Here is an 18486-nt window from a genome sequence, read left to right as displayed (position 1 = left end):
CTTACTGATGTGGAAAAAAACAAATGTTAAAAGGCCATTCCTAGATCTCTTTTTCTCCTGTACCAGGTCACCTGGAGACTGCAGGCTAGGAAGCCTGCCAGGATTGTAACATACAGCTCACTTTGGGCCGTTTCATTTCCTTTTAGAATCTATTTCCTCATTTGTTAAGTGGGTGGAATAACTGACCCTGCTGCTTGCTCTCTGAGCCAGTACACTGAAGGTTGTGACGTGCTTTGAAATCGATGAAGCACCTGACACATGCAAATGTATCCTATAATGATTACCACCATTATTAGTTTGGCATTTAAAAAAAACATGTAAAACATGATCTCTAGCAACCTCCACCCACCTCTACAAAACCACAGAGGGCAAGAAGGGGCATTTAAAAGCAGATTAACACTGGAAAACTTTGTTTTAAAATGAAACCTTATCAGCACCCCAGAACAGCTGAGCTTTCCTTTCCTGGTTCTAAAATTTCTGGAAGACCAGAAAAGCACGAGACCTAACTTCTGGCTCTCTGCCATGGACACTGATGAACCCTGACCTCTTGGGAACAGTCAGACTGTTTCTGGGATCATCCAACTCAAGGGTTTCCTTTTTTTTTTTTTTCCTTTCTTTTCCTTTAGAGGAACATGGGAAATATGAAGGTGATGTCCAAGTTCACATGAATTTAAAATGGAAATAGTTCAAGTTTCAAATGTTATCAAGGACTCAATTTTACACAGTAAGATATTCCTGCTCCACCCAGTGAGGCTGTTGGCTCTGCTGGCTGGGAACAGGAGGGTGGCCGGCCAATCCATTTCCTTGTCCCAGGGTCCCTCTTCATCTCCCAATGTGGTTGTATCTGCTTGGCGTCCTCCTTGTCCTCCTTGTTTGGTGACTCCCATTCTTCCTCTCTTCTTGGATAAAGGGCTACTATCCTAAGTGGATGGCCTCTCCTTCCAGCCAGCCCACCTGCTCCTGTTCCTCGAGGTGGACTCAGGTTCAGGATGAATGTTCCAGATGTCTTCACAGGCTTTCCAAATATAATTTCTGCTCCTGCCATCTGCCCTATGTGGCCTCTGCCTAGACTTCAAGCCCCACCTTTGGAGTCCACGAGGGAAGACAGCAGACACAAGCCCAGAGGTCATTCCAGAGCTCACCAGATGTGGGCACTGCTGACTTAAGTTTCACAGAGCCAAGGCCATCCATCCTAGCAGTTTCTATAGGTAAAATGCCAGTAGGTAGGAAAGCTGCATTGAATGCTAATTTACGATGAGGTTCAGAGAAGTCCTCTCTGCTTCTCTGGGCCTCAGTTTCCTCATCTGTCAAATGGGGAATGGGTGAGATGATGGATGCTAAGGTCCTTCAGTCCCGTGAGTATGAAATGATTATTGCTATTGTTTCTCCTTCACTGTCCTGACCTTCAGAGCCGCCAGCTCCCACCTGGAATGTGGCTCCTTCACTTTGGCCGTGAAATGGCACAAGGTAACCAAGAGCTTAGCCTGCCTGCCAGCCCCACAGACAGACATGAGCGCCCTGGCACTGGGAAGGATGAGGGTGGGATTATGCAGACACTGGGCCTCCCGGAGCCTCTTGGATGCTGGGATCCCACCACCATGCAACTGTTTGGCAGGTCTGAGGTCAAAGCATCTCTGGAGGAAGTGCCTGGTCAGTCAACACCACTGTGCAAATCCAAAGGTCCAGGCTCACAATGTGGCCAGAGACCTTTCAAACTAGAGCTGAGCACTTTCCAGCTCCTTCTTCACACTACTTCCCCAGTGTCCACCCTCCCTCTACCCTTCCCCAAATTCTCTGCTTTCCCAGTTCTGAGCCTGGGGACACGAAGCTGCTGCTAACATTGCTACATAACCAGGTGGGTTTGTTCTTGGTCTGTTGTGATGGTTCTTAGAATATATTTCTTTGTATTTGAACTAATCTTGCTTTAGAAAACGACAACTTGACAGAGATGTGGCCTTCTCAACAACTCTAAGCTCCTACCCGAGACCTGAGGGCCACATCTGTTATGCTCTCCAAATAAAATCTAGCCTTTAGTTGAACCATCACAATAAACCTCACTCTCTGCGTGCTAATAGACTGGGATCCCAGGGACAGGATGCTCAGGGAAGGAAAGAAGTGCAGAGAGGACTGGGCCTGGTTAGGTAGGAAGAGGGATCAGAGCCAGGAGGGCAGTGGCTAAGAGGGAGGCATGAGGGGAAGGCTCCTAGGATATTAGAAAAAGCAGCTTTTACAAAAACCAAAAATAAAAATCAAAACCATTAAAGATGCATAAAGTGACCCTTGCACTTCCGTTGTCTCTTCTTGCAAATAGAGGTGGTGCTGCTAGGGGACTGCTCCAGCACCGGTGTAAGACTTGAGTAGTTGCATACAATGTGACTCCGGATCTGAGGGAATAAGGGGCAGCATTAGAGAGCGACACTCCACAGGCTGCTCCCCAACCTGGGAACCCTAAATGGAGCCCTCCATGCCCTCCCAGGGGAGCAGCAGGTTCTCTGTCCATGGACGTTATGTTGAGCCCCTGAGAATAGTGAGCAAGCTGGGGTCAGGGTCCCTGCTAGGCTACAATTAGAACTGAGCCTCTAAAAGACCTCATAAAGAGCACAGAATTCAATAGTGGAGGACAAGAGCGAAAGCCCCAGCCTAATTTTAATAGGCTGAGTGATTTTGAACTATTTATCTTTTTTTTTTTGGTTTTTCGAGATAGGGTTTCTCTGTATAGCCTTGGCTGTCCTGGACTCACTTTGTAGACCAGGCTGGCCTCGAACTCACAGGGATCTACCTGCGTCTGCCTCCCGAGTGCTGGGATTAAAGGCGTGTGTCACCACGCCCAGCCCTGAACTATTGATCTAAAAAAAAAAAAAATAGAGCTAAAGATTAGAGCTATGATGAGAGTTGTAACATTTGTAAAGTGATAGTGACTGCAGCCTGTTTCTATGACACCAAACTCAAGACAGGGCTTTGAGGCAGTTTCTGCATGTGTCCCTTCCCTTCTCCCTTCTCCCTGGCCCTACTCACTTGGATGGGCGGCAGGCTTTACCAGTGCGGGGGCACATAGCTGTACGCAGGGGTTCCTTGGGCCCTGTACGTGGGCATGGAGACAGGGTGCGCCCCAATTGCAGTGTGCTGGGGTGTGGTCAGCAGGGTACCTGAATACGGAGAGAGAAGAGGAAACTTGAGGAGGCTGTAACCTGGATACAGGGATGGAGAGGAGGAAAGCAGTCTTTTGCACAGCTGCCCTTCCTGTCCGTGTCCCTATCACCCTGGACTGCCTGGCGAGCATGCCAATCCTTCCTCTACCTTGCCAGGCTTCCCCTCTGTAGGGTCCCCTCTGTAGGGTGCTGGAAGACAGAATTATTATTCTTAGGACCCCCCTCCTGCATGCTTCTCTTACTGCATACACACTGGGTGGTAACTGTTAGCTTTCCTGGTTCTGTCATCTATCTATACTCACCTAGGTGTTTAAGGGCAGGGCTCTGTTCTGCCCTAAGGACCTTAACAACAAGCTGGCACTTTGCAAGTATCCAGCAGCTTGCTTTTATACTAAGTAGCCATGACCCTCTTCTTCCTTCACATGGCAACTTAGTTGGTTCTTTAAAACTTGGGTTTCTGTAAGGTAGTCGAACCCTCTAGTTTTATGCCCTTCATGGGAATGCCATGTTTCTTTTTTTTTTTTTTTTTAATAATTTATTTAATTTTAGTCTATTTGCATTACAGACAGTTGTGAGTTACCATGCTGGGGACTGAATCTGGGTCCTTGGAAGAGCAGACAGTGCTTTTAACCACTGAGCCATCTCTCTAGCCCCCAGATGCCCATGCTTCTAAGGCTGCACTTCCCACCTTTATCCTCAAGGTTCCTTGAGGGCAGGACTTATCACTAGGAAGGGTCTTCAGGGACTCCTATTTCTCTCAGCTTTTACAATTAATTATAGGAATCGTCCTTATGCTCCTGCCTGCTAATTAACAGAGGGCCTAGGTGCTTCACCCTGGACCCCTGCTGCTACCAGAGGCCTACTGTCAACATCTCTCCCCTAAACTAGACTACTTCTTTCCTGATCTAGTCTACAGCCAACCCCAGTTCTTCCTACTGAAGACTTAGCTCCCTCACCCGAAAGCATTCAAGCCTTTCCATAACCAAGCCCTCAGCAATGGTGCCAGCCACCCTTCTACTCTCACCCCGGATTCTCCACACACCTTAAAGCTTCCCGTCCTGTATGTACACTCTGATCCATCTGCTTGCACTTCCCTTCCCACTTTCACCTGTTTAGCTCCCATTACTGAGGGCCTCACTCAAAATACCCATTTTGTGTGTAATCTTTCTTATCCCTTCAAATAACTTAGACTCTAAATTTCTAAAGTTTAGAGCACTTCTCCTTGGCTTCCTGCAAGCCCCCTGCCCTGGGACAGGATTTCTCATGCTGGGCTGCAGCAGTTCTATGACTGCTCTCCAACGTGAGGAATCCCTGAAAGACAGCAAAGGATGCTTAGGCAGATGTTGCCTTTACCTGCGGACATTGCCATGGTGGTGCCTGCCACCATGCCCATGGCCACGCCGTTGGTCCTGGGAGCAGCAACAGGAGCTGGGTAGATGGCTGAGGGAATGCTGTTGGGCTGGACAACCGTGGTGTGGTGGATGACATGGGGCTGCGCGGCATACACGGGCTGTGTGTAGTAGGCTCCCTGGGAAGAGAGGATAAGGTCACATGGGTTCTTGGAGAGGGCAGGAAGCATGAGGAGAGGCAGGTGGGGAGCTGCTTTTCCCGGGCTTTAGGCAACTGGGTAAGGCAGGCTCTGGCCTAGGGATGCGAGTCTAGACTGGGGCTCTGCTTTGTCTCACTCTGTAATTGGGATTAGTTCAGTGCTGTGGCTCAGCTTGGTCTGAAAAATAAGGCCCTCTTCACTCCATCTTGCTGCACCCCTAGGGATGCTATGAACAATTATTGAGTAAGAGATTTTCTCCTTTAGCCCTGGAGTTAATGTTTAAGATTTTAAAAAATTTGATTCCAAGATACTACCATAAACTGCCCCTAATTTAACAGTAAGGAACAGCCAGTTTCTCAGCTGGGACACCAGAGCACTGCCCTATAGGTTCATACACTGGTACAAATGTTGTTGGTTTATGTTCGTTCTGTCATCATGGGTGACATTTTCCAAGATGCCTCTTTCTAGTTCTCCTTAGACCAAATGTGAGAATGGAGACAGTGATCTGAAGTGATGTCCCACTTCTCAGATCTCATGGCTGCTTAGACAGAAGAATCAGAGATTAATCCAGAAATTCTCTAATCTTGATAGTAAGTAAGCGCCTTACCTCTAACCTTAGAGGTTAGCGAGCATAGGTCATACGGAGAAAGGCTGATTCAAGCCTCCTGTTTTCTTTATTTACTTACTTACCTACTTATCTTCCAGGTAGACTGGCCTTGAATTCACTATGTAGCTGGATAACCTCGAACTTCTTCCTAATACTGGGATTAGTGAGCAGCACGTAACACAGGTCATGCCCCAATTTGAAGTATACTCTCAAACATAGCTAGTTTTTTTTTTAATGTTTTACATTAGTCGTTTAAATGTGTGTGCATGTGTGTTCTGCCTGTATAGAGGCCAGAAGAGGGCACTGCATCCACTGAAAATAGAGTTATAGATGGCTATGAGCTGCCGTGTGGGTGCTGGGAATCAAACCTAGGTCCTCTGCAAGAACAGCTAGTGCTGAACCATCTCTCTAGCACCAACAGAGCTATTTTTTCCCCAAGACAGGGTTTCTCTGTGTAGCCTAGGCTGTCCTGGGCTCCCTTTGTAGACCAGGCTGGCCTTGAACTCAGAAATCCACCTGCCTCTGCCTCCCAAGTCCTGGAATTAAAGGTATGTGCCACCACTGCATAGCAACATAGCTAGTTTTTAAACTCAAAAAATAATCTCCTTATCATTTATACCTCATGTAATTGTCACTCTAGAAGGAGGTGCAACAGGCATGCTGGAGCCTCATACAGTTCTACACTTTCCAGCACAAGAAACCCAAATGGGGCCAATAATGCACACTAAAGAATCACTCACCTCAGATCACAGAGGGCACTGGTAGCACACACTGGGTATATATATGTGCGCGTACGCGAGTGTGTGTGTATGTGTGTGTGTGTGTGTGTGTGTGTGCTCATAGATTGTATCAATGGAGATGTGGGATCAGATGTGGGATCAGAAGAGGGGAGATCTAGACATGTGATAGCACAGCCTGACCTAGCCACTGTGTGACCTTAAATAAGCCTTTCTCCTCTACAGTCTCAGCTTCCCCACTTGTTCAACAAAGGACTTGGACTAGATGACTCCTAATGGCCCTCTGGTATTTGGGGCTCTGTTAACCTACATGACTTCATGTTTCACCCTTTGGGAGTGAGGCAGAGTAGGCAGTCTTGCAGGAATATTGCTTCAGCGACACTATGGTGATTGCTGGCCAGATCCATGAATTCTCTCTTCTCTTCCTCATCCCATGCCACCCCATCCTGGCTGGAGGCTCCTGCAGAAGAGGTCCTCCATGTGTACCTACCTGGGCATACAGATTCTGCTGGGGATAGGCACTTCTGATTGGATACATGGCCGTCTGATAGGGGTTGGGTGATGGGGAGTAGGGGGGTGGAGCAGTATTACTCTGGGTCGGTGGGACTTTGTATGGTGTCCCTGCAGTATATCCTGTACCAAGGCAATAAAAGAGACCTCTAGTTAGTAGGCAGAACAGCATTGCTTGAAGGCAGCAGGTCCCAGTAACAATTCCTCAAACAAGAATGGGTTGAATCCAGCTGGAAGCACAGATGAGGACAGACAAGAGAACAGGGTTCTACTCTCAGAGCTCTGGCCCCTGGCTCCACCCCCGCCCCCCCCCGTCCTGGTGCCCTTGGCTGCAAACATGATTTGGGTATTTTAGTACTCTGGGCTCTTCTCCAAAAATGAAACTAGAACCAAATAGTCTCTCCAGGGCCCTTTCAGCTGACAGACAGCCTGGGGTTCCAAGCTGCCTGTGAGGAAAGGTAAGTATGTACTTACAGATGCCCCACCACCACCACCAAGGCACCCATTTCTAATTGCAGTGTTCTCCTTCTGGTTCCTCACTTGACATCTCAGGATACCTTCTGTTGTTGCTTTTATACGTCTCTGTTTTGTTCCCCCATTCTTTCCTAACACCTTTGTTTTTCAGTCAGAGTCTCATTATGAAGGCCACGCTGGTTCACATGTATAGCCAGTGTCTGTCTGTCTGTCTGTCTGTCTCTCCTTCTCTCTCTTCTTATCTACCATTTTTGGGCTTCATCAATCACAGTCTCTTCCTCTTCACCAAGTTTGAAAATTAAAAAAAAAACAAAAAACAAAAAACAAAAAACCAAAAACCCAACAACTCAAAGATCCTTATCTTCTAGAACATTGAAAATTTTGCTCTATAGAGCTGGCCTTTTACTGCTTTCCTGTGGCTTGGAGAAGGGTCACCTCTGCCCCAAATACCTGAAGTTAGGGATCAGAAAGATAGACATTGACCTGGAACCCAAGCTATGTCCGTATCTCAGAAGGCTGGACAGAAGTGGGGCTCAGAAGTTAGGCCTGGCGCCCTTACAGTGGTTATCACACTGTTGCCTTTGATTCATCTTGAGTAAGATCTTAAGTTCACAGAATAACTTGACAAGAGATCAGCAAGACTGTGTTCTTAAGAATCACCACGTGGAGGGCTAGAGAGATGGCTCAGAAGTTAAGAGCACTTGTCTGTTCTTGCAGAGGTCCTGAGTTCCCAGCAACCACATGGTGGCTCACAACCATCTAAAATGAGATCTGATGCCCTCTTCTGTTGTGTAGGTGTATATACAGGCAGAACACTGTATAAATAATAAATAAATCTTAAAAAAAAAAAAAATCACCACATGGAAGACCCTATGGAAAGTGCTGATCATCAATCTCTCCTTTACACAGAAAATCTAGAGGTTGAATGAGGCAGTTCTTTTTTTTTTCTTGTTGATTGATTATGTATACAATGTTCTGCCTACACATATGTCTGCAGGCCAGAAGAGGGCACTAGATCTCATTATAGATGATTGTGAGCCACCATGTGGTTGCTGGGACTTGAACTCAGGACCTTTGGAAGAATAGACAGTGCTCTTAACCTCTGAGCCATTTCTCTAGCTCGAGGCAGGTCTTTTTAAGAACCTCTAGAGACTCTAAACTCCTCTATGGGGAGCTTAGTTTTGGAGCCACAGTCAGGAAATGTTGCCTTTATCCATTGGTTCTATCCTTGTTACATCTGGCTGCCATCCCTGAACTTTTTCCTGGGCTTTAGCTCTGGTCCATAGGACATGTACCAAGGACCCTGCTAGCAGCAGAGAGCTTTTTCTACAAAAAGGAGCAGGAATGGGGATGGTGCAGGGTGGCACAGGGCTTTGTTGGAAGAGAAGAAGTGCGGGCTTAGGTCTGACTTTCCTCCAAATTTGGGTAAACAATGTCAAATTGTTTTTAGGAGAGGAAAGGAGAAGTTTTTAATAATAGTGTAAATGGTGAATTTCTAAGACAGGATATGCACAAGACTTTACTTTTCAAATTTGTTTTACCACAGAATGTGTGTGTGTCTTTTTGTGTGTGTACTTGTGTACACATAGGGTTTTCTGCATTCTAGACATGCACTCTACCACTGGACTATATGCCCATCTTATTTTTGAAATAGGATCTTATTAAATTGCTCAAGCTGGTCTTGAACCCACTTTGTGGCTTGGTCTAGCCTCAAACTTTCAATCTTCCCATTCCAACTTACCAGTAGTTAGGCTTGTGCTAACCACTAGGCTAGACAAACCCATTCCTGCCACATAGTAGATACAGAGCCTATATGACCTTTGAACCTTAAGTATCAATTATTTGGTTCTCTATAAGAAAGTTTATTGATCCTTAATTTAAAGGTAAAAACCAAGATGTGAGGGTGCTGGGGATATAGCTTCCGTGGCAGAACCTTGACAAAATGATGCTTGATCTCAGTACAGAAAACAAAACAAAACAAAACAAAACAACAACAACAAAAAAGACACCCCAAAAACAAAAGCCAAAATAAAGATGTGGAGGATTCTGCCAGCATTAGTGTCTTTTCTATATAGAACACCATAAATTAGAAGCCACCTGTCTCCAAATGCCCTACCTACAGAGCGCTGCTTATAAGCAACACGGGGACTGACTAACTGAAGGAATGGCTGGGTCCATATAGATTAGCTATTCCTAGCTACTCTAGGAAGTAGAGACACAGAGACAGTAGGAAGCTTCCACTCCTGGGGCTACAAGCACAGGCTGCTCTTAAAAACTACAAGAGGCAAGAGCTAGACTGTGACTATGGTTTGTTCAAGGTGGAACACAACTCCAAGGCTCTTAAGGGTCTAAACTTTAAGATTCTTTAACAAGCCAGCAATACAGGCAGCTGTCTTTTATGTGACTGCAGAGCATGCTCGGAATTTCTAGCTTTCCCAGGGAAGGTGCATCACCCCATCTAAGCCACAAAAGCATCCATATTACAAAGTATAAGGGCTGTCCCTCTGCACAGAATCAAAAGGTTCCAGGAGACTGTGGTACATTTGTTTTCTACATCTAAGAATAACCTTGTAGGAGAGTGTTCTCTCTCTTCATGTTAAGAAACAACACACGCACACTCAGAATCAAGTCAGTATCTAAATACCAGCAAAAGAAAGGTTGGCTATAGCCTGTTTTGCATCTCTAGAAGTCTTTTTGGTTTTTGTTTGTTTGTTTGTTTTGTTTTTGTTTTTGTTTTCTGAGACAGGGTTTTTCTATGCAGCCCTGCCTGTCCTGGACTCTCTTTGTAGACCAGGCTGACCTTGAACTCACAGTGATCTGTCTGCCTCTGCCTCCCAATGCTGGGATTAAAGGCATGCGCCACCACGCCTGGCTGCATCTCTACAAGTTTAGGATGGGAAGCAAACTGCAGAGCGGGAGGAGATCTTGGAGATCTCTAAGATGAGAACTTCAGAGATGAGAGATACTACGTAGAGAGTGACCACACACAGAAGCACACTGTAACCACAGTAATCTCAAGATTACCTTCAGGGGCTGGAGGATCTCCCCTGAGAATGCAGAAGCCACCCAAGCTCAGGCCTTTGTCCTGAGATCTTTTCCAGTCAGCTTCCTGTCTCGAAGTATCTTCATTTTACTAGATCATTTCAGAGGGCATTTCTGAGTCTTGAGTGTTTCAGTAGGACTTTTATGAGGACATCACCTGTATCCTGCCCGCACCCCTGGGGAACACTGAAAATCTAGTGCTAATATTCTGGGCCTAGATATCATAAAAGTTAGGGTTTATTACTTTAGGTATCTAAGTAAAAGAAGCTGTTGGGCTTGTTGCAGAATCATCTCATGGATTTTTACTCAAGTAAGTTCAGACCTAACTCATTCCCTGGATGCCTGGCTACTTTGAAGTGACCGCTAAAGCTGAAGGTTACATAATGGGAGCTTCGGGATGCTATACCCTTAAAGACACTTGAGGTTTACATTCAACCTGCTCCCTTTCAGAGGAAGAACCTGTAACTTGCACAGCATATCTATAGTCATAAAGCTGGCTCCAGAGTTCAGAGCTGATATTGCCCTGGACAGAGATGTTTCCGCGTTAAATGTCTCTACAGTACAATCTTGGGCACCTGGTGTGCTGGCCTTTATATTCCCACTTAACTAAAGGCAGTGTCATGACACAAGAGGTTTTATTTATGATGCCTGCCTGTTGTTTGTCTCAGGTTCCTAGGTATCGGTTTAGGTTTAGGCTCTATCAAATGGGAGAATATAAAGAGACTGTGAATTAGCAAGATAAAGGCTTTGTAGCCCTCTCTTCAACTCTGCTTCATGGTCATAAATCTTTTTCAGTGGTAGAGCTCCCACCTTCAAAGGCACTGATCTTCACATGAAGGATACCTTTTATACTAATTGGTTTATTGATCATCAGATTTACACATCTGGACAAAGTCTGGACAAAAAAAACACTGTGTGTCTAAGTCTTGCCTTGACCTCTATGTCTCCTTGTTGGTAGTTAAATAATGACTGGAAAAGTAGAAGGAATACCTAATCATGAACAGTATTGGCTTCCGCAAGTATTGGCTAAATTGGTGTGAACTTGTCAAAGTGCCCTGAATGTACTGTGGTACTAAAAGCAACAAAATCTGAATGCCTGGAGGAGCCTTTATGAGCCTGCATGAGTTCATCAGGCAATCCCTAATCCGTTTAAGCAATTACATCCATTCATATATTACTAACTTGAAAGGAAGTGATACATTTTGGCCCTATCTAGAAACTTGAAGGGAGAGCAAGATGTGACTACTGGACATTTCTGTGGGACTTTTAGAATATACCAGCACAGAAGGCAAAGCACTCAAGACTGCCTTGCTACAGGAAGGGCTACCTCTGGAAAGAATGAGACCTTATTTCCAAAGACATGTGAGCAAAGCCTTTGAAGGCTGGCTTACCAATGAAGGCAGCCAGAGAGGGAGGATTTTGTGGGAAGGATACAAGTACAAAACTATAGAGGGAGAGACTGCTAGCAACTGCTAGCAAAGACTTTAAAGGTGACTTAGTCCGATGCCACCATTTTACAATTCAAGAGACTAATGACCAAAGCATCACCATGAATTATCCAAGGTTATATAGAATCAAGTCTAGAGGCCTCCATCTTCCACCCCAGGCCTTTTTCTGCTGCACTGTAGTATCTTTACTCATCTACATTTGTGAAATATGTACAAAATCAATTTACATGATATGATTTTACGTATGTTCATTCAATTCTACTTGAGACACCTGGAAAAACTCCCCACGGCCTCTCTTTACTTTCAGATCAAGTCTCCCTGTGTAGCTCAGGTTGGCCTTGAAGCTGTGAGTCTCTTGCTTCAGCCTCTTGAGTGCTGGGATTACAGGTGCTGAGTTACCACGCCCACCTCATTTGTCTTTTGAAAGAGTAAAACCAACCTCATGAAGAACGAGGAACAGAAGCTTGACCGCTCTTTTCCCAGCTGTACCGCCATATTAATTACACAGCGATGGGCATATTACCTTTTGGAAACTTTGCTTTCAAAGTGGAATGAAAACTCATCCAAATTTTATAGGACTATAATTCTGATCGAACAAGGGGCTGATTCTGAAAACAGAATCTATAAAAGGTACACCATGCTAGAAGATGTTGACAGGCAAGGACAGTGACTATAGAGAAAAATGTCATTTTGTTGTTGTTGTTTGTTGTTTTTAACACAAGGGATTACAATGTAGCCTTGGTCGGCCTGGAAATCACTATGTAGACCAGGCTGGCCTCAAACTTAGAAGAGATCTGCCTGCCTCTTCTTCTTGCATGCTGAGATTAAAGATGTGGGCCTGGCTTTTTTTTTTTTTTTTTGACATTGGATATTTAGTTTATTTATTTTTAAATATTTATTTGTTCTTATTTTATGTGTATGAACTTGTCTGTGTGCATGCACGTGACCCACATTTGTGCCTAATACACAAGGAGGTCAGAAGAGGACACTAGGTCACCTGGAACTAGTCACAGGTGGCTGTGAGCTGCCATGTGGGTGCTGGGAATTGAACATGGGTCTTGTGGAAAGAGCAGCCAAGTGCTCTTTACTGCTGAGCCATCTCTCCAGTTCCAATACAGGATATTTTACACTTGACCTCTACCAAAAGGCTGAGAAGCAATGATGTTGGATATTTAAAAGAAAAGAAAAGAAAACCAATTCACTGAATTTTCTTAGCCTACCTAGTAGTTACTTTTCTACAACATCCTGCTAAAGGCTTGTACAGGTCCTGCTGGCATAAATTCAGAAACCAGTGTTCCTCATATCCAAAGCCAATCATTCCCATGGGGGACAGCTGCCACAGGCACAAGTTCTTCCACTTACTGGAACCATCTGTGTTACTAATTAGCTGTAGAGGTGACAATGTCAGTTACCCCACTGAGCCTCGGGATGAACATGACCAATCGCACTGCTGGCTTCTGTACACACCATACCATGCTCCCATAATGCAGCTCTCATGAACTAGGGTAGTGTTTCTTACACTGAGGACAGTTTTCTTTTCCAGAGGAATACTGAGCTATATCTGGAGATATTTTTGGGTGTGACAGTGGTGCTTTGTTACTGGCATCTAACAGGGAGAGGCTACAGGTACTACTAAACATCTTACCACACACAGAAAAGAGTTTATCTGACCAAGATGCCAACAGTACTAAGGTCAGGAAACCCCATTGATGGGAAAAGCTCTCTCTGTTCAAAGATACACAGGGTGAGGGCCCTGGTCCTTTCCCCTAAAATGCAATCACAGCCTCTCACAACTCCAAGTTCTTGGCCCAGGAGTGCTCCTCCCGTACTGTAGTGGGCATCCTGAAGGCATGATCAAAGATGAACACTGCTCTTGAATGACAAAGGCCAATTTCTTGCATGAGTAGGAGGTCCTCTTAAAACAGTGTTTATATTAAAAATGTCATTTAAATAATTTCCTTTCCTTTCTCGCTAACAAGCAAATCAGTCCCAATTAAGGGGAACAAGAAAAGGGGGAGACGGGCTGTATTTACTGAAAGCTGCAGAGGATGCTTGGTAAGTTCGGTTCTCGGTCCCGGTGTCCACTGGGAGGTGGAAGGTGCCTTCAGTGCCACAGGAAGATGAGTTCTGTGGCCAGGCCTGTTTCATCAGCAGAGTGGCTTAAGGGAAGACACAAGAATCGCATTAGGCAGAAATAAGAAGAGGGCACCACCAATTACAGACACAAAAGCAAGGGTTTTGTGCTAGACAGAAACATAACTCAAGGAGTCTACTCAGACACACAGAATGATTCAGCCTTTTTGAGATGGGATAGTGGGTTGGAAGGAGTGCTGAAGGTAGCTTCCGAATTACTTCAATCCGAGGAAACCTACACTTAAAAACTGAGACTCAGGACTTTTCTGCCTATGATTAAAACCATGAAGATGCCCACGAATATCACTATCTTCCACCTGGCCTTCTAGTCTAAGACTAGGTTATATTCCTCTACTACTCTCTCAACTTGCAAGTCTTTGACTGTGTATTGGGCCAAATTATCTGAGTCTTTAAGAAAATTCCCTCTGGTCTGAAATCTTATCTGGAAGTATGGTTAATAGGTTGTGAGTTACTTCTAAAGAGAAACCAACAAGTAACTATCACTTGACATGAACCTCACTGGAACAGCATCTCCTCTAACTACTGAGTTATGGTCATGGCAGCCCAAAGGCCTGGGCTGTACTGTGGCTGTACTGTTACCTAGGCAACGGGGGACTCCTTCCAACTCCTTCTGCATACCAGCCATGGCGAGATAGACATACTTCTTGCATATGCCTGAACATCTCCTAATAGTTGGTACAGAATGCTCCAATTGAGACAGCGCCTCACAGTTAAGAGATGATCCTTCGGCCATTATAAAAGTACATGTCAAAACTGGGGTATGCAGGTATATGTTACAGAAATTAGTTCGAGATCTATAGAAAATTTCCAGGAGAGCTTGAAACTCAGCTTGAAAAATTTCATTAAGTGTTTTAGAAGTGGGGAATGACTCAAAAAACTTACCGTCATGGTATCCTGAGGGGAAGGAGAAAGGAAATAGGGGTAAAATGCCTTAAAAATAAAAATAAAAAATAATAAAAAAGAAGAGACAAAGAAAGAAAAGAAAAAACTATCCTTTCAAGCAACAGAGGAGACATATTTTTTAGTTCACATATCTATTTCAGGTTTATTTTAAAAAAAGGATTCACTTTTTTCTTTATACTATCCTTTCCATTCTAATAAGATCTTGGGAGTCTTGGGCACAGAGCGCTTTAAAGTATATTAACAGGAAGTGGGGCTGGACTGGTAACAATCAGTTGAACCTGAAGTATTTTATTAAGGTGGTAAGGATAGACAGGGAACCATAGTAACAAAGTATGCGGGTCTTACTGATTCCTACAGGGTTTGCTACCTCCAGAGAGATTCTATAATGCCTTTTACAACTGCCATCTCTGTTCCTTCTACCACAGAATTATAATGGCTAGAGAAGGTGCTAGATTCTGTTGTTTTCTCCTGCACTAGAATCAGAATGTAGCTCCATAGGCTGACTCTACTTGCATCAATGGCCCGCAATATATACAGCAAATGCTGAGGAATGAGAAGGAAATCATGGGCAGGAAAGTGACACCAAAAGGAGAATCTGGCAAAAGAGATGGAGACAGCACAACTCCACGCAGAGCACAGAGTCCTTGCCAGACAGCTAGACACAGCTCTGTATGCTCTGCAGGAGAAGGGAATCTGCTTGAGTAAACCTCTTGGGTGTCTTTCGCCAGAGGGTGAGATGCTAATATGAAGGGAATTAATAAATAAAGGATCCAATCAGTGTTAAAAAAAATCTTATCACAATGTCTCCAAATTCAGGGATTGAAGGCTGGCGGCCACAACCATCCCCAAAAAATTCCCTGCTGTATAGAATATGTAGCTCTGAGAAGTCAAATAGAGAAATTCCAGGCTCTAAGAGCTCAGTGGGCCTCTACCAAAGACCAAGAGGTCTAAATTTGACCATAAGAATTTGGGGAATTTTGAGGTCCCAATTTATTCTGTTTCTCTCTCTCTCTCTCTCTCTCTCTCTCTCTCTCTCTCTCTCTCTCTCTCTCTCTCTCTCTCTCTCTCTCTCTCTCTCTCCCCTTCTGAGTGAGGTATACTTATAATTTTCATTATAAGCCAAAAGTCTGACAATTGCCTGAAGGACTGTGTGACAACTGAAGTTAAATCAAAACTAGCTAACTAGTTAGGCTGAGAGCCTAACTGCACTCAGCACTGAGGGGAGAGCCACGGTGGACAGGAACACACGTGGGTTACATCACTGCACACAAGGTATTTACAGTCTACTGGGGATGCAACTCAGCCACACGCCAACCAGGGAGTGAACAAGACAGCACATCATAGTAAAATGATTACTCAGGGAAGAAGCAAGTGTCACTGTGTCATTGACTGTCTTTCCTAAGTGATCACTTAGGCTAGACTTTGCATTTCCCAAAGAGGAAAGTTTCTTCTGGTTTTATTATACAGAAAGCAAACAACATTTTCTGTATTTTTTTCCTTTGGATAGTGAATTATTTAAATAATTAGATAGATATGAGAGCTAAATGAAAATAAGTTTTTAGCCGTCAACTTAACCTCATTAATTGTATTATTCTGTATCTCTGTTCAACTCTACAGTAGTCCTTTCTGATGTGGTAGCAGTGCAGAGCTCAGCTGCTGGATGAAACTAGTCCCAACTGAAGCCTTTAGCAGCATGGCAACAGAAAGAGCTCACTGCCAGGCAGGCCTGTTTTGGGTGCCAAAAAGGAAATGCCTCCTAAAAATGTCTTATCCTTTGAAGTAAGTGATAGTTAACTACAGGTAGACCACATGAGAACATCACTAAACTGTTCATTTAAGACTGTGTAGTTCATACAGATGTGTAAAAATGACAGAGAGGAGAAAAACAAAACAAAAGCGTGCTGAGGCTGATGAGCCCTGGCACAGCAGGCTGCCCACATCTAGCTGCTGAGTTGTTCACTTCCTGGATATGGGACCTTCACACCCTCTGACACTAGAACAATCTGTTAAGCACATTTACAAAGACAGGCAGCAAGGGACCAACATCCTGAACCATGTACTGAGTCAGGAAATCTGAGATCTAGCCTGGGCTCTGCTACTTACTAGCTGTGAGACCTTGGGCAAGTCACTTAAATTGTCTGAGCTTTGGTTTTGTTGTATTGTAAACTGGCAGTGCTAGTCGCTCTCTGGTTGTTTCCCAGTGCTGACATATCGGTCTTAAAGGGTTCTAGTTCTGGTAGCTGCATGTTTCCATCTCTACAGTTGTGGCCAACTCCAATTCAAGCTCTAATCATCTCTTAACTCCATTACTTCAACTGCTTAATGCTTTGGGTCTGTTCTTTTTAACTGTCCCTTCTAACCTCCAAGCAATAGAGACACTGGTATCTTAAAACGTTCCACGGTTCTCTATGGCTTAGATTCAACTGTGCATTCGAGCTTCCTCTGCCCTAACACCAGTGATCTCTTGCGGGTTGAAATGAAATGGCCTGCATTGTCTGATGAGCCTGAGCACTTGGTCTCTGGCTGGAGGTGATATTTTGGATGGTTGTGGAACCTTAGGAGGCCTTATAGCCTGGTCCTACTTCTCAGCCACTCTCTTCTTCCTGACTGACAAATCTCACTCTCCAACCCATACTATTGTGCACAAACTGCTTACATTCCCAGAGTCTGCTGAGGAGCTTTACTTTTGTATGGTTTTGTAAAATCTACTTGTACTTCCGGCATCTGCCTCTTCACATGCCATGTGGTACGTGTACTAAATAATCAATCATGAGCTTAAGGCTTGACTCTACTACGAAGCCTTTTCCTCTGCCCACTCTCTGACCACACCATCCTACATAACTGACTATCCTGGTTCCTGTGAGTCTTAGAGGTGTCGGTACCTGGCTGAATGTTTCCCCAATAAATTGTGAGTTTCGAGAGAATGAGGACCTTGTCTCACTGGTCTTGGGATCTTCCCAGGGCCCATGTAGGGCCAGGCACAGAACACTCTGAAACGCTGCATCCATACCCCTTCCCAGGAGATATTCTAAGGCAGTGGTTCTCAACCTTCCTAATGCTGCCACCCTTTACGACAGTTTGTCATGTTGTGGTGACACCAACCATAAAATTATTCCACTGCTGCTTCATAACTGTAATTTTGCTGCTGTTATGAATTGTAATGTAAATATCTGTTTCCGGATGGTCTTGGGTGACCCCTGTGAAAGCTCAACACAGGTTGAAAACTGCTGTTCTAACTGAAAGGGCAAGGAAGCATGCAGCCTTCTCTAACTTTTTAGAGTACTTTGTTTGAGTGCACATATCCTGCAGCAAACAAAAGCCAGCCTCTCATAAATGGTAAATGGAACAGTTCTGGAGCTAGCACTATTGAAATACTAAAAATTGCAAAAGGACCTTGAGATCATGTGACATGAAAAACTTTATGGCCTGAGGATATTAACAAGTTGCCCAAGATCACACAACCCACAGCAGTAGCAAAATAAATTTCACAGATCATCTTCTGAAAGATGTGCCATGTGTATGAAATTCACTTTCCAACAGCAAGATTGAGAAAGTTGAGGAAACATTCAAAGATTTTACAAAAGCATCCAGGTGAGTGTGGTAAAAGTGGCAAGCTCTCCTATGGTCCCTTACTGTCTACGACAAGAAGGACCTAGTCAAGTTACACCGCTGGGACCCTCACAGGTGGTGCCTTGGGCCTGGAGTCCACACTGCACAGAGAACTCAGCTCAGATCTCTCATCCACTAGCACACTTGGCCCGTACCTTTCATTGTCCAGAAAAATGCTCCGAAAATGAGTCCAGAGCTCACAATCTGGATGAAGGCAACAGACTAGGTCAAAGTCAACCAGATCTTCAAACATGTCAGACTGATAATGAAAATGGAAAATCTGATCCTGGGGCCACCTGACTGG

General features: G+C 44.6%; 1 protein-coding gene across 4 annotated transcripts in view; it reads right to left on the bottom strand.

Moving 5' to 3' along the window:
* Window positions 1–3032: 3032 nt before the first annotated feature.
* Window positions 3033–18486, bottom strand: part of FAM168A (family with sequence similarity 168 member A) — a 117539-nt gene continuing 102085 nt past the window's right edge. For all 4 annotated transcript variants that reach the window (XM_084772960.1, XM_084772959.1, XM_084772958.1 and 1 more), the window contains 4 exons: window positions 13550–13675; window positions 6533–6675; window positions 4503–4677; window positions 3033–3146 (listed from right to left, as the gene is read on the bottom strand). In XM_084772960.1, the coding sequence (XP_084629086.1) occupies window positions 3034–3146; window positions 4503–4677; window positions 6533–6675; window positions 13550–13675 (557 nt within the window). In that variant the 3' untranslated portion in view covers window position 3033. The remainder of the gene's footprint in view (window positions 3147–4502; window positions 4678–6532; window positions 6676–13549; window positions 13676–18486) is intronic.

The sequence above is a fragment of the Acomys minous genome (assembly GCF_964271855.1).
Source record: "Acomys minous genome assembly, chromosome: 2".
Classification (NCBI taxonomy): Eukaryota; Metazoa; Chordata; class Mammalia; order Rodentia; family Muridae; genus Acomys; species Acomys minous.
The sequence above is the reverse complement of the archived record's forward strand: the minus strand, read 5'-3'. Positions and strand labels throughout refer to the sequence as shown.